General features: G+C 45.4%; 3 protein-coding genes across 3 annotated transcripts; 2 read left to right on the top strand and 1 right to left on the bottom strand.

Annotated features, from left to right (window-relative positions):
• Window positions 1-92: 92 nt before the first annotated feature.
• Window positions 93-4,981, top strand: SARC_07208 (hypothetical protein; the record flags this gene model as incomplete). The annotated part of the gene is made up of 4 exons (XM_014298864.1): window positions 93-356; window positions 763-883; window positions 1,920-2,045; window positions 2,729-4,981. Coding segments are annotated over 4 exons (701 nt in total), but the record flags the coding sequence as incomplete, so codon positions are not given.
• Window positions 4,982-5,889: 908 nt separating this feature from the next.
• Window positions 5,890-10,080, bottom strand: SARC_07207 (hypothetical protein). The gene is made up of 3 exons (XM_014298863.1): window positions 9,552-10,080; window positions 6,266-9,091; window positions 5,890-6,161 (listed from the first exon to the last, which is right to left on the bottom strand). Exons 1-3 carry the CDS (start codon window positions 9,948-9,950, stop codon window positions 5,937-5,939), a joined length of 3,450 nt encoding a protein of 1,149 aa, XP_014154338.1. The 5' UTR covers window positions 9,951-10,080; the 3' UTR covers window positions 5,890-5,936.
• Window positions 10,081-13,269: 3,189 nt separating this feature from the next.
• On the top strand, window positions 13,270-16,355 carry SARC_07206 (hypothetical protein). The gene is made up of 3 exons (XM_014298862.1): window positions 13,270-13,904; window positions 14,153-15,061; window positions 15,170-16,355. The coding sequence occupies exons 1-3, from the start codon at window positions 13,486-13,488 to the stop codon at window positions 16,224-16,226; spliced, it is 2,385 nt and encodes a 794-aa protein (XP_014154337.1). The 5' UTR covers window positions 13,270-13,485; the 3' UTR covers window positions 16,227-16,355.
• Window positions 16,356-16,458: the final 103 nt, after the last annotated feature.

Genomic DNA, 16,458 nt, shown 5'->3' with positions numbered 1-16,458 from the left:
TATAAGTATATAAATAGATATGATTGCATGTACAATGTAACTTGTCTATAATTCATATGTTTCCCACTAAATCGGACCATCGCTTCATAATACAGGTGCGCAAGAGATAGTCACGGCGTGGCGAGGGTTGGCCGACGTGCCCTGTTTCGCCGCCAAAGAAGCGGGTATGCTGATTGACTGGTGCGCCCATTCTGAGATGCTCGTCAGTGCCGGAGATTGGTCCGTGGTCTCCCTATGGGACGCCGCATATGAGAAGTGCACACAGCTGATAGAGACAGGCAGTGATAGCGTGTGTGTGAGCTCGTTGTCCCACGCTCCCTTTCACGAGTCGCTGCTGGTGTGCGGGTTTGGCTCGGGTAGGTATTTTCTCTCTCTCTCTCTCACATATTGGGGCCGGTTTGCCCAGATGGATGGACCTGAATGTTGTACAAATGGACTTATCGTCACTTGTGTGGGGGCGCGCAGTTTATATACTCGGAAGTGGACGTGACTATGCGTCAGAATTTCATGAGTGTTTTTTGTATGGTGGTATAGCAGCTCTAGCGAATGCGCGCGCACATGGAGGCACTGCACCACTACATATCTCAGAAGGAGCCGATACTACGGTTGAACTATGTGTGTATGTATACAGGCTAAAACACGTCTCCTCGCGTCTTAATAACACTTTCGTAGGCTCGTTTTGTCTGTAGAACGCCTGGTACAACCACATATACAGGTGGAAACATACATAACACACTTGCTCTACTCTCAACGCGCTTTCAGGCTCAGTTTGCCTGTACGACGTGCGCAACAGTCGCGCGGTGATGACCTTATCGGACCACCAGTCATGGGTGCTAAAGACCAGAATTCAATCTAACTCTAATGGCATGTTAGTGTCTGGCAGGTAAGATCTATGATCAGGCTACTATTACAAACATATTTATGTTGAGCTGTATATATCAATATTTATGAGCACACACAGGTGTACAGTATTTGTTCGGATAGTTGAAGAAGGAGTGTTCATATTATTCTTCCCGCGGCTGATCTTGGGGTGCCCCCAGCTTGCAAGTTGTCTATCAGCTTACAGTAAAACTGTACATCATGATTGCTCACTGGTGCTCTCCAGTTGTATCACGGTGTATGTCCCAATAATCCTCTCTAATCGAGACACAGTCGGGCCCTATTAGTGTGTCTATCCCTGAGGTTACATACCATGATTGTGTCTATTTTTTTGGGGCGTATTTGGTATATTATGCACTTTAATAATTCACTATTATCGAAACACAATCGGACTCTATTGATGTGGGTATCTCTGGTGTGTACGCTGCATGTCATGCACTTCACCAGGTGGGAAGACTTTCACACTATGATTGAATCGATTCACAGAGAACAAGAGAACCTAAGTAATATATACATTGACACTTATTAACATCTATGTGATCTTCATGCACACGTGTCTAGATCTTTCAGCTCATCGAGTTGGGGGCTCGAGTGTTGAGCAGTCCTCTCAGTATCTGCACACTTTCACTTGACTGCGCGTACTGGTTGAATACATATTTACGCACATTACACATCTACACAGATTGTGTGTACACAGACAAGTCCAACAGTTGTTCAGGGGGGTCTTGTATATTCATATATAGGGGGTTTCCGGCTGAAACTCACAAACTGCGAAGCGGAACTGCATAGCGGGCAATCGTGGGCTTTGACGAAAACGAACGAACGAACCAACCCATACAAGTGTTATTTGACATTTGGGTTTATATACCTTGGATAGATTCGTGACACGGGTGTGCCTGTCACTCGAGAGGGCCGGGTTTAAACCCTCGGGTAAGAACCATCACCACGGCCACGACTTGGTATAACACTTACAAACGGACTTCTCTGCACACCACACATATGTTTACATATATGTACGTTATTTTTATTTGGTATCGCAGTGTTGATGGGGCGATCAAGCAGTGGGACCTGCGAAAGGGACATAATGTTTTGTCGTCCGTTGCGCACTCGCCGAATCAACAGATGTCTGCACTGGCCATCCACAACTATGCGCCGTTGATTGCGAGGTATGCAATGATCTCGTGTGTATTGGGGGTTGTTTGTGTCAATGAACACTTGTGTATTGGGGGGTTGTTTGTGTCAATGACTGTTTGGTGGGGGTGGGGATACAAAACAGGGCGTTCGAAGACACGCATGCGACATGTCTTATAAACGTGTTATCGTGCAAACGCAAGTCCTTTAATCACGCTTCGTATGCTGTATACCCCGTATGACATTATCCATGGCATGGACTCTTGGTGTTACATCCGTTCGTTCGTGGCATGGTTGAGACCATGCTCGAAGCCATCACGCGCCTGAGTGTGAGTGTCCGGTATCCCGCTCTATATGATGTGGCACGATGCCGACGATAGTGCGGATTTTCACGGGTTTATTTTAATGATTGTTGTACACGCCGAGTCTCTTCATTTTTCATTTTACATTTATACATTTTAACGTAAGTTATGCACGCCTGAGAGATTAACAATTACTTTACCTTTTACGTTTTTACGTTAGTTGTATACGCCTGAAATCAATTACTTTACTTTCTACGTTTTTACGATAGTTGTACACGCATGGGAGATTATCAATTACTTTACTTTTTACGTTTTTACGTTAGTTGTACACGCCTCAGAGTTTCTCACATAAATGTTCCTTGGATATAACGTCCCAACTCCATAGCTGATGACAATATTCCCTCTCCCAACCATAGCGGCACGAGGTTCCAAGAACTGGTACTCTCGTACCAAGCAGACGGGCGACCGCTGTCGACAGTGCAATACCACGAAGGCTTCTTAGGCCAACGCATAGGCCCGGTCAATTGCCTCACATTTCATCCGCACGAGACGGTTCTGGCAGCCGGTGGTGCTGATTCTATTGTGAGTGTGTATAGGATAGGGTAGGCAGTCGGTGGGTGGGTGTGTGTCGGCAGAGAGAGAGAGAGATAGAGAGAGAGAGAGAGGCAGGGGGTAGTAGTATGTATTGGAGATACACGTACGCTGACGGTATCGGAAGAGAAAACTGTGCGAGAGACGGGCTGCGTTCGGTAGGATTATGTATTGGATCGGACAGACACCGGGGACGGGGAGGGAGTTGGTATGTGCTATTACTATTAGTTACACGCTTACTTCCCTCAGAGATATATATTGGTATCACGAGAGAAGCATGTTATTGTATGAGATGACCGGATGGGGTGGTAGGGAATCGGCGTCAGTTCTGAGACTTCACGTGCACGGTGTCAGACGTAAGGCAACGGTGCAACGAGTCACAGACATAGAATCCGAGGACCCATGAATAAGACGATGTCGAATCGATCCACAACAGGACTACTCGCTTTGATCGGGAGATTAGGATCATGTCCAATCATGTCAGAAACCAGCACAGGGACCACAGGTTGACCGATATCACTGCACGATACGACATGAACAAGCCGTACGTTGGACATGGGGTCGTACTTCGTTGACATGGGGTCGTACTTCGTTGACACGGGGTCGTACTTCTTTGTTTCGGGTTAAGTCCGCGTGACAGCTTGGCGGCGGTCGATGCATTCAGTATAGTCTATTGTAAGGGTTGCTGCACTTGAGAATGGTGGTAGTATACAGCATATCCACTCTACGGCACTTTATCGCTTAATTAGTGTGCAACTCACAGGAGCGTGGATCGCACTTAGATGGCTTGACTGGCTGAATGCGTGATAGCTGCAGCGCCCGTTTGGTTGCCTATGCAATCCCACATGTTTATGCTTGTCAAGTCTGCACCCTTAATCCGACAAGGCAGCAAGTCTATGCCTGCAAACCGACAAGTGTGCCGCCTGGGATGCAACGCGTGTGGGATACGACAAGTATGCAATAGACACGAGTACACGAGCTTCGGTGATACAATAGCTTACGCCCGTTCTGGGGTGGCTGGTTGTGTGTATGCCAGATGGTCTACCTATGCATGCTAGTGACACAGTTGGGCGAGTCTGTTTGGGGTGGGTCAGGCCGAGGGTATGCTGTGATTGTATATCTATCTGTGCCATTAGGGATGGTACTAGGCGAACAAGACACGTCCTACTTAGGGTGCGGCCCGCTGGTTACACTGCTGGCGTACGACAACCTTACTTGTCTGGTATGTGGTGATAGGCCGGTGCGTTGTCGTACGGGTTGATTCGTGCGCGACAGTGTGGGTGGCAAAGGTCGGCGGTGGTGCACCGAATTGTGCGCTCGGAAGGGGTCACCTAATGATATGCGTACGTGTACGATGTACCTCACTTGAACGAATACAGCTGGACATACAGAGTGTACCTTCTAAAGTGGTCGTCGCGGCCGAATATCCGAACGGCCGCCATCCAATATGTTCAAAGCCGTCTCGTTTCTCGACGCTTCAAGCGAGTCACTGTTATTCCTGAGCTCATGTATCGACTCCGTGCCACTCCAGGCTACTACAACTGTTACTTATTCGAGCACTCCGCCCGGGGAGCTAACAGGTTTGTTCAACTTCTTAGGTATTGGTCTGCTGCTTATGATTCTACGGCTGAGGCGTATAATTGGTGTTAACAGGCGCTGCTGGTGATAGGGGCAAACGTAAGCTAGCGTTAGACACAACCCAAACCCATTGGTAAAGGACACGAGCCTGATCCCAATGATTGTTTTCCAGTCTGAAGTCTGTATACGTACTACAATAGATACATGGCCTGTATTCCGCATATGCACAACAAAAGATTCTAGCTGTCCCCATCACAGTACAGATCTCTGATGAAGTTGCATAGGACCGCTGCTGTAGACATGATGCGGGAGTGTGCACGTACGTATACATATACCTTAGTACTCACCGTGCTCGTCGTGTTACACATACACTGTACAGGTGCCTAGTACCATGTGCAGCCCTGCTAGCGCTAAGTTAAATTAGAGATTACAATTCGTATGCATTAGTCTTGTACAAAGCTAATAAACTGCATTGGCGTGCAGACTACACTGTACCTTATTAGCACAACTTATATATGAACAACGCTTACTACTAATCAGTAGGGCGCATACAAGCGTCATTCAGATAAGAATGATTTACTCTGTATTCTCAGGAATCGAACTGCGACCAAAATCCACATGGATATAAACGGTGATAGTTGAATTACCGCCCATATCTTCGATTGTGTAGAGCTTATATTTACTAATTATATATATAATTAAATAAAATCGTATAAATGCACACCTGAGCGCGGGTATGCGCAACATATATACGATCAAACTGTTGTTACGCAGTGGTGGGCTTGCAAATTGTTCTGAATACCGCGTTCAATCATTTAAGAGCCGTACATTGAGGTAGATCTCATTTTAGACCTATAGTGGCTGCTAACCAGATAGAATGGGTGTGTATGTGCACTCTGGGCCTGTTACGTCTCAGTCGAGCTTGAAGATACAGACGAAGTAAATCTTGCTATGCGTGTTTTATGCAGTGTTGCCTGAGGTTCTATACTCTTTACCACACGAAAAGGTATTTTGAACTAGAACATTTAATCCTTCACTAGCGATAAAGAACTGAGGCATATGATCCTTCACTAGCCCTAAAGGACTAAAACATATGGTCCTTCACTGGCCCTAAAGGACTGAAACATAAGATCCTTCACTAGCCCTAGAGGACTGAAACATATGATCCTTCACTAGCCCTAAAGGACTAAAACATATGGTCCTTCACTGGCCCTAAAGGACTGAAACATAAGATCCTTCACTAGCCCTAGAGGACTAAAACATGTGGTCCTTTAACTGGCCCTAAAGAACCGAAACATATGATCTTTGACTAGCCTTGGAGGACTGAAACATATGATCTTTCATTAGCTCCAAAAAGGACTGCAGCATTAGGCAAACAATGATGCATACTTGATTAATTCTCAAAGTACTTTCAATTTGAATTTATTTCTTTTCATGAGTTTTTTATCACTATATTTAATACACCTCGAGGATATATCTCTCATCATCCTTAAGTTTCTGTAGGGTCATGGTCGCCGCGGCCTCACTCAGACCACCGGCTTCCACGAAACTGCCAACAATAGCATCACGAACATCGCCCGCAGGCCATGTAGGGCCGCACAGATAGAAGTGTCCGTCGCTGTTGTTAAGGTATTCGTTGAGGTATTCCTTGTCCTCCATCATCTTGTGCTGAATATATATCTGATAGGTGAAAAGTGAAGCAGGTGCGTAAGCGGGAAGAACAAGTACAATACATTTTACTGAGACCATGTACAGCAGAATAGACTAATCTGACATGTACTTACCTTATGGGGTTGATCTCGCGAGAACGCCAGACGAAGGCCGCTGAGCAGACCATCCGCATGGTAAGCCTCTAACTCCTCTCCGTACAGGTACTCCTGTCCCCTTGAACGTGACCCGAAGTACAAGATCATAGGACCAACCTCTTCTCCAGCTAGCTTAGCACACGCACGCTCCTGTATAAACGCGCGGAAGGGTGCCATACCCGTTCCCAAGCCGGACATGATACATGCTTGTGTCTGCCTGGGCGGTAAGATCATCACCGACGGCTTTACACACACGGTCATCTTGGTTCCAGGGCGTACACCCACCAGGTAGCGCGTGCACTGACCGATACGATGTCTGCCTGCGGGTGTCTGCCAGTCGTGTACCACGACCAGTAAGTGCACTGAGTTTGCGTGCATGCGCTGCGACGAAGCAATAGAATAGTGCCTTGGTTTGATGGGTGCAATGAGCTTGATCAAATCCTCCACTGAGGGGTGCGCACTGGGGAACTCCCTCAATACATCAGCGTATGTAACCGTCTCCTCCACCCTCTTCTTGAAATCAGGTTTGCCCGTGTCTCCAATTAGTCGCAGTAATTCCGCCTTTTCATCCGGATCTTCAGCGTATTCAGCTAAGGCTTCATAAAATCCTTTACCAGGTCGGCCGAATAGGTCAGTCACTTGTTGCAGCCAGTGCGTAATAGTTCTGTACTCCACGTTGGCGTTCGCGATTGCCTCATCAGCATGGTGACCGGACGGAGCTCGAGCAGCGCCGACAACATCATCACCGTTCAGACCATAGAACTGTAGGAAATCATTCACTTCGTCATCTCCATTGGATCCCCAAACACCAAGTGCATCTCCAATATTGTACACCAAACCAGTGCCAGTAATGTCCATCTCCATATGGAAGACATTCCTCTCGTAGTCGTCGGGTGTCAGGCGTCGGTTCTCGGTACACGTGACCACATACGATGTGTGCTCTGAGGGGCGGAGTGCTTCCCTGGTCTGATAGGCCTCAGAGAACATACCCATCCATGCTGCGTGGTGAGACTTCGAGTGCACATGAGTTTTCGGCTCCTCGTACTTGTATCCAGTGCTGGGTAGCAAATTGCCGGCTACCGCGGTAGGTAAAGCCAGAACCTCGGGTACATCTTCGCCCTCTTTGATCTCAAGAGGCAAAGGTACCTCTCCCCAACTTTCCGGAATCTTTTGCAACACTAGTCCGCTCTCGATCACCTGTTCCAGAATCTGTATTTGGCGTTCGAACACTTCACTGTCGATTGCCTTCTCATCCAGACAAGTGCGAAGATCAACAAGGGTGGCCTCGAAAGAAGCAAGCCCAGCCAAACGAACAATTGAAGTAATCAGAGCAACTGCCATAGCCGTGGCCTCATGTTCGTGCTCTAATCCGCTCTCTCGCACTATCTTTTCAAAATCGATGGTATATACTGAAATTTCCTTGTTCAGAACCTCCTGCTTGAAAAGCGTAGGAAGCTCGTCGCTCTTCTCGTCGACACTCTCGACGCTGGCGTTAATTAAAAGTACACCTCCCGTTCGCAACGAAGCCACTACATCGTACGCTTCTAGCAGGGATGAGCTCGACACGATCGCAAGGTTAGCCTCGCCGATAGGATAAGGGGCGTTGATTGGTGAGGGACCCAAGCGGATGTGAGAGGTGGATACCCCACCATGCTTGTACGCATCGTAGAATGTGTTGCTTTGTACGAATGTGTCGGAGCCGTCACATAGCGTGGAGAGCAGGTTGTTCATGGGTTCGAGCAGGTTGTCGCTCTCCTTTTGCCATACCAGCACCTGACTCACATTCTCGGGCACAGCCGATACATCCCCTTCAATTTCTAGCTCGTACGCTGACGCACCTTCGTGTCCAATAGTGAACGATGTACGTGTTTGGTGTGCCGCAAAGTCAAAGACGGCCTTGGCCATCGCCGGTGTGAATGTTGCCACAGAGGCCTTGCCTTGCAACACCTGAGGTTTCTTAGTGCCGTAGATCTGGGATTCCACGGTAGCCAAAACATCCAAGAACAGAGCACCAGGTACGTGCACTGATGCCTGGGGTGATGTGAAGTCCATAACCACCAGCCGCTTGGCGGATACGGGTAGCGCGGACACGAAGTGCCGGGCGGACCAGGGGCGGTACATACGGATCTTAAGCACACCCACAGGGCGACCTACACTGCACAACAGACGACTTGTTTCGGAGAAGACCTGGGCGGGGTAGCCCATTACCACCACCACGACTTCGGCGTCACGGGCCCCTACGTACTCGAAGGGTGCGTAGCGCACACCCAAGGCATCTGATACCTCACGCATAACATCCTCGGCGATCTGTGCGGTAGTCTCGGACGAGTTATGGGTTGAGCCCGTCACAGGCTGGTGGCGTGCAGAGTTGGACTGCTCGCGGTGTCTCTCGAGATCGCCATATTTGTTCATTAGTGAGTTGATCTCGCCGTACTGCAACAGGCGTGCACGTGACGTCTCCCGTGCTGTGTTGGATCCGTCTATCATGTGCATTACTGGCACTTTACCACGTAGGGTAAGGATGTGTGCAATTAGTGCGATATCGTGGGTTTCCTGCACCGAGTGCGAACTCAAGATAACAGCTCCGGTATTGCGAGCCAACATGATTTGTGTGTGGTTCACGTTAACAGTCAGGTCGTCGCCGAGTGATTTTGTATCAAAATGCATCACGCTTGATAGCTGACTGTTTGCTAAGTAATGTATGGTTGGTAGCATAAATTTAATAGCGTCGGATGCGGCATAGACTGTACCGAGCTCTCCCACAGATAGAGCACCGTGGAGGACCAAACCAGCACCAGCCTTCACCTATAATTTCATAAAAATAAATAAATATCAGAACTCCATCTTATTTAACGTCCCGTGAGTAATATCATATTCATGATTTTTTTTTTACAAATTGTGCTCAGTCGGTAGTTAGTTTTTTAGAAATGTACGACATGTAGTCATATGCGGGACGTTCTCACGTATACACATTCAAAACACACATATACATATATATAGATGCATAAATTTATACTTAAAACCTGTACACGCGGTATCCATAACATCTATCTATATGTGCACCAGTGTATCGCCAAGTCAGAAGTAAATATACGTAGTTTCTATATAATAACGAATTTTCTGCGGCACAATAAATTAAACTTTAGTACTGCAATTTGAAACACATTATTCAAAAACGGCATGCTTCCCTCGAATACGACGCGAGTAAACATACTTGACTAAACCGAGAGCACAGATAATTGTATTTGATTGGTATCGTACTTACCTGAAGTTTGGAGTGCTTTCCGGTATGACCGTAAGCATTTTTGACATCACTCGCGTGCCATTCATCGACATCTGACCCCAAGTAAGCGGATGGCGCAGATGGGTATACGAAGTTGATATCCGACACAGCATAGGCCACGTACGATGCAGCTGTGTGGCCGTTCACACTTGCATAGCGCACTTGTGCGTCTAATGCGATCTTATTCAGACTGCTGCTACTACCGCGACTGTATGTGCGTGATATAAAATTAGAACTCGAGTTGCGGCTCAGTGAGGTCGATGTGCTTCGTATGGACGATCTGCGATGCACACCCGTGCCGTTTGGTGGCGATTTGGCGCCGGGGCCGGTCTCGACCTGGACCGGCTCACGGTTTTGAAGATTATGTGGAATTGGAGGCATGATGTATAGTGAGGGTGTCGATTTTGTATCGCAGGTACCAAAACAATGTCGAAGTATTGTATGTCGAAGTGCGATGAACTGATCGGTTGAAAGTGTTGTGTGGTATCATAAATAAACATAGAAGATCAGGCGGATTAACAACTTCGAAGTTGATAGCCAAGAGAATTTCGACTTTAATTCCAGACTGTCGCGACAGGAGTCCCCCTGAGTCACAGACTCACTTTCCACTTTCCACCATCAGCTGCAGCCTACAGGCAATATTCTTTTTACAGAGCTAATGTCAGATTAATTTAAATAAAGAAAATCCCACTTTTGGTTTTTCTTCCTCTACGGACTACGAGTATTCAGTTTTTAGACGTCATTCTTATTCAAATTTCATTGGGTATAAACCCAGAGCCAATGACTTTCTTGTGTCTGTCCTTGACTCCTTTGGGGTTGAAATTTAAAATACTTTTTACATAACAAATATAATAATTAAAATAATTAAAAACATCGGGAATGAAAACTCAAAACCTGTGTATTGTGTCATGTGTTTTGTTTGTGGAAATTTAGAAAATATTTGTTTCTTTTCATTGGGTTTGGAATCGGACTGTTGAATGGTTGCCTTGTTGTGGTTGGAGTTTGCCAGTTTGGTTTGGACTTGTGGACTGTGGCATCGCCTATTGCTAGAGAGTTTGCTACTAGTACTACTACTATCGCTGCTACTACTATTTATCTTTTGTTGTTTTTGTAAAAAAAATGTGAAGGAGAAAGAAAGAGAGGCTGGGCTATAGTAGAGATTCCTGGATTTGAAGGGACTGGGTCCTGGGAAGCTGCCCGCTTTTCACTCGGGTTTTGTTTTTTTGGTAAAATACTAAAAAAATACAGTGACTGCTACTAGTAGTGCGAGCAGCACTGCCATCAGATAACTCATGTAAATATTTCCTTATTTTTGGCTTTTTGGTTCTTTTTCAGTTTTTCTACACACGGAAGATTGATCTTGTAATATTGTGAATTGACATTTCAAATCCAATCATTTCGCAAGTACATTACGGCCTCGATTTTGGAGACTTTTTCTGGCGCAATGATTCGTACCTAGCTTGGTGACAAATGCTTTTCTGAACTCGGACGGTGGACATTTTTCCTTGCTTTTATTAGAGTAGCATATAGAGTACAGAGGAGTAGTCGTGTATCGTGTTGCGAACTGCGAACACAACAACAGTAACAAGTCATAACTCAACAACTCAACACACACGTGATATAACTGTGAAGTTGTTGCGTGCTCTAAGCCCCAAGACTAAGGCTACAGGCTAATAAAGGTGCTTCGACCAGGCTTCCACTGGGCGGCCGCTAGCCCCTAATCTAATATTTACATAGGGGCAGTGCCTTTTTGAAAACGGCTTGACATATGATCTAACTCCCGAGCCCCGAGTCCCGAGTCTCCGTTCTGTATCTGACTGTGGAGGGAATAAGGGTTAACTGAGGTCTGTACCTCTCAGTCTCTCAGACTCTCAGTCCTTACTCCTCAGTCTCAGCCTCTCAATGTCTGCGAGTGTCTGAGGCTGCGAGAAACTGAAGCTCTGGGCCTCTGGCAGTCTGGTCTCAGAGTTTGAAGTTTGAGGGCCTAAGCTCTAAGGCTCTGAGGCTCTGCCGCCTCAGAGTAACTCAAAACTGAAGAACATACATATGTACATTGTGAAGTCTGAACTCTGGAGCCTCTCTATAGAGTACATGAATTATTTCTTTGAGCAAAATGTGAAGTCATTTGTAACCAATTACCCATAGCCTGAAGCCTGCAGCCTGCAGGCATACAGCCATACAATCCTGAGTCCTGACTCCTACACGGCCTACATAGTAGTCTCGTCCTACACTTTGTACAGTGACCACTGTATGTACCACATATTTTAATACTCAGCTGATACATAAATTCAAATATGTGTATGTACATCTGTATCGGTTTTTTAAAATAGTTAAATAAATATGTCAATACTGATTGTATTTATATAGTTCAGATCTCAAATTATTGGAATGTCCAAATAGTCAATTCGCCGACCAATACTATAGCTACAAATAAATACCTTGAAATCACTCACGCACACATTTATATATATAACTTTTTACCCCCTAGCACTGGCGCACTCCCGCAGCCTCGCCCCCCAGCCGCCAGCCCCTAGACCACAGTGCCCCCCACTCCCCCAGCCCCAAGGCCTAAAAAAAAGTAAAAAGTAAAAAAAAGTAAAGGTCTGTACAGGTCTGACCGCAGGACGCAGGCTACTTTTTGTTCTAAAAAAACCCATTTTCATATTTTTAGACGTACACATATGTTGTCAGATTTTTTGATTCTCTCTATGGATATTGAATCATCAGTGATCCCTCATAACTCATTCTAGAAATATTATTAACTAAAAATAGAGAGAATAGAAGATTGGGATTTGGGAGTGTGGTTCCTGATTAGTGACGGATAAGTGTAAGCGGAAAGTATTTTAATTGGACAGATATCTGATATATAGATATATGGTCTCATCTAATATACGAGATGTTCATCATGTGCTGTGAAATTTTTCATATGCTTTTTCTTGGTGTTCTCACTGTGTTGCCCAGTGCCAACACTAATATTTATTTTATAGTTGCCATTCCTATGGGCTTGATCTGATATTTTAACTTATTGTATTGAACTTGGTACAGTGTGTACCTGTGTCTTGTGATTTGTGTGGTTAACTTTATATAAACATTATTCGGTCGTGCAGCTTGGCTGTTCGCCCCAACAGTAGCCATAAACGGTACTTATTTATATATATAGGATATTTATAGAAAAAGAGTTGCGTTTTTATTTGTCTATTCCGTCTTAAAGTAATATTAATAGAATTTATCCCTATTTATTAATAGATTTATCCCTATTCTATTTGACTATTTCGTATTGTGAATGTGTGGTAGAATTTTACTACTGAGAAGGAGAGCTGTTATTGTTCTCTCTCCGAGTATGTTTGCATGTACAAACAATATTTCAACTCCGAATCTGAAACTGTGAATAGTGTCGAGAGTTCGAGACTCGAGAGTCTTTGACTCTTGAGGACCGTCACAAGGTCAAAGTTTGAAAAATACACCTAATCCAACTGGATATGCAGCAACAACAAGTGATTATATATTGTAATATTATTTCATGTACAATGATTTAAATTTAAATTTAGTGCGAGTCTCTGAGACCATGGAACATCTATACAGAGGCAGCGGATCGAATCCTATATAAGAGTTGAAATCCCAATTCTTGTTATTCGCTTAATGAGCAAACATCACCCGACAGTACGACACATTCTCGCCACAAAAAAAAACTTATCTGCTGTGGTGTACTTTATGATACTCTTCTGTACAACTATATGACAGAAACAAACTTCAATCGACTATGAGATACGAGCTATACAACCAGAGTAGCCACAGAAGAATACACATTGCATACAATATACAAAAACTGAATTCTGCCTAAATTGATCGTATCTACAACTTAGTAAGGCCAGAGCATACCACAATTTAACTTCGTAAGGCCAGTGCATCGCATACGATGGCTGGGGAATTAGATGTGGGAGAGTACACGACGTACGAAACAGTGATCGTAGGCATCGCCTTAGTAGCGACAGTCATTCTGCTTCTCAGTCAGAAGTTAGAACCGCACACATGCTTTCTCATCCCTATCATATTTATCATACTCTTTGGAGGAGCCACAATAAATGTAATTTTGGAGGCGTTTTCAGACACTACAGTATTCACAATAGCACTATTATTAGTTATTGGGCATGGGTTGGCAAAGGCAGGCTTAGATGATATCCTAACGCGGCACTTGCTGCCAAAGACTGGCAGCGTTGAAAGATGCATCACGGTCCTTTGTGTGTTCGTACCGATGTTATCCGGATTTATGTACAACTCTGCCGTAGTTGCTGTACTCATTCCCACACTAATCCGTTGGGCTGTCGGTCATAACAGGTATGGGGTGAACTCGTGTTTGAAGCGAAGCAATATATACTGTAGTATACAGCTATAGCGGGTGCAACGTATCGTTGATTAGTCCTTCATTGTCCTATCTGTCGCTCCCAACAAGTTTGCGAGTATCGAGTGTCATTTTCGTTGTAAAGTATGCTACTAGTATCATTTCAATAAGTTCAGGCTTACATGACCGTGAGTCCAAAACGATAAACCAATCTTAACATTTATTCCTCCTACCACATTTTTAGGGGCGTCGGGAAGTTGATGATACCGCTGAGTTATGCATCGGTTTTGGGTGGAACTTGCACTATGATCGGAAGCAGTACTAATTTGGTAGCCAACAATATCTCGGGGCTTAATCTGGGAACTTTTGACATCACGCCATTAGGTCTGAGTGTGCTAGGCTTTGGTGTGCTATATCTTATGTTCTTTTCGCACCGATTATTGCCTGAAAACAAAATATCTCTACCGGAGGACGACGATGCCGATTTTGATGATATTATGTCGTATGCTGTTCGCTTTGAGATTCCGGACGGGCATTTCTTGGTCGGTAAAACCGCTAATGAAGTTGGTCTGTATGATTCTGCCGAGTTGCAACTTAAGCGAGTGGACCACAATGATGGGACCTGTGCATTTCCTTTGCGGCCAAGTACTACCTTCAGGGTGGGGGACACCCTAACATTTGCTGGGTCCTTAGAGAGGCTCGTCAGTGTAAAGTGCTGCTACGGTTTGGTGAAGCTCGCTCCCGACCAACATCAGGGATCATCAGGTCGATTGTTTGAAGTCGTTATTGCTGACGTAGGCCCCAGTTTGGACACATTTGGCGCGTATCGGGACCGACTACGCAAAGAGTATAGCGCTCTCATACTCCAAGTATATCGGGGCGGCACCCTAATAGTTGGGAATGTAGAGCAGTTACAGCTGCCATTGATGCCCCGGGATCTTCTGATTGTAGAATCCGACGAGAGATTTCTTGAACTTGCAGAGAATTCTCAAGATTTCAGCTTAGTAGTTCAACTTGGCATCAAGGCCACAAAGTGCGAAACATGTGGCACAAAGGTAGAAACAAAAAGCATCAATATTTGGTTGATAGCGTTCAACACTGTTATATTTGCGGGTGCCATCGTCCTGAACATCTTCGTCAACGAGTTTGCAAGGTAAGTTTTCGTCGTTTGAACTCTCTGTATGTTATTCTGTGGCTTTCAAATGTTTTCCAATGAACTGTGTGGAGCTGCACTAATTACAAATTTATACTAACAAAACAGGATCCTGTTGGGAGTAGTCACTATTCAGATTGCCAGTTTGGTCATCACCTTTGGAACTGTCGGGAGCGTCTTTCTTAAAAATGCCAAGGTATTAATGACTATTATGGGTGCTCTCGGATTGGCGGCTGCGATGCAGACTAGTGGACTTACGACGAGAATGGCGGATGTCATCACAACGATCACAGCAGATTTAAGTGAAATACTGATCTATCTAGTTTTCTACCTCTTCGCAACTCTACTGTCTTCATTTATCAACAACAATGCGGCCGTAGCGCTTCTGCTTCCCATCCTTCGAGATTCATCGATAGCCGAGACCTCGTACTATACGCAAGTCGTGTACGCAGTGCTAATGGGGGCCTCTCACAGCTTCATGCTGCCATCTGGCGACAAAACGTCGCTAATGGTGATGGGACCTGGTCGGTACGACACCAAAAACTACGCGAAGACTGGATTTCCTCTGCAGATTATAGGATTCGCGGTGACGATTTGTGTCCTATATTTTTACGAACAACGGTGGTTTATTGCAATCTTCTCGGTGTTAGTGGGCCTTCTTGGAGCCCTCTATGCTTATGTAATAACAAGTGCTGAGGACTCGTTTGTGCAGAGTCAATGGAGTACAGTACAACGGCGGCTCCGCCCTAAGCGTTGGCGGGACGATCCAGATGTCGAGGCCGCCGATAATGACGAGCAGCTGCAAGAGAATGTCGAGAGTCGGTCGATGACTTCATCCGGATCTCCCGATACAGCGCTATCATTACAGGGACCGCCTGTCACGGTGGTGGCTTCAAATTCCTCCCGATCGGGGGAATCTCAAGACGGCGAGAAATTCAAACTGAAGATAGCCAGAGCATCGACGAACACGAACATGACTGTGGAGGTAGAGTCAGAAATAGTGAATATAGACACAGAAGGAAGCAGCAGGAGTCATAGTGAAGCTTCAACGAGAGGCAGTCGCAGTAACAGTGAAGTTTCGACGGCCAGTATGAGTGAAGCCAATGAACCATCCAATGCTACGAGTCCGGAGCTAGATAGTTCCGAGGAACCCTGCAATGTCTAAAGCCATACTATATTTCAAGCAGAGAAAAAAAATATTATAGTAATTATCCCACAGCGGACAAGATACTCACTTGATGGGCACCAATAAAATTCTCGATCAACTTAGCACACTCAGCATCGTAAATTCCACCATATAATTCCTTATTCGAATCAAAATTCGGGTTCTCTCTTTAAACGAGAACTACACTACGCGAATAAACAAATACCTATTTCAACTGTATGCATATATACAT

The sequence above is a fragment of the Sphaeroforma arctica genome (genome assembly GCF_001186125.1).
Source record: "Sphaeroforma arctica JP610 unplaced genomic scaffold supercont1.556, whole genome shotgun sequence".
In the NCBI taxonomy this organism is placed as follows: domain Eukaryota; class Ichthyosporea; order Ichthyophonida; genus Sphaeroforma; species Sphaeroforma arctica.
This window is presented reverse-complemented; position numbering and strand designations above follow the sequence as displayed.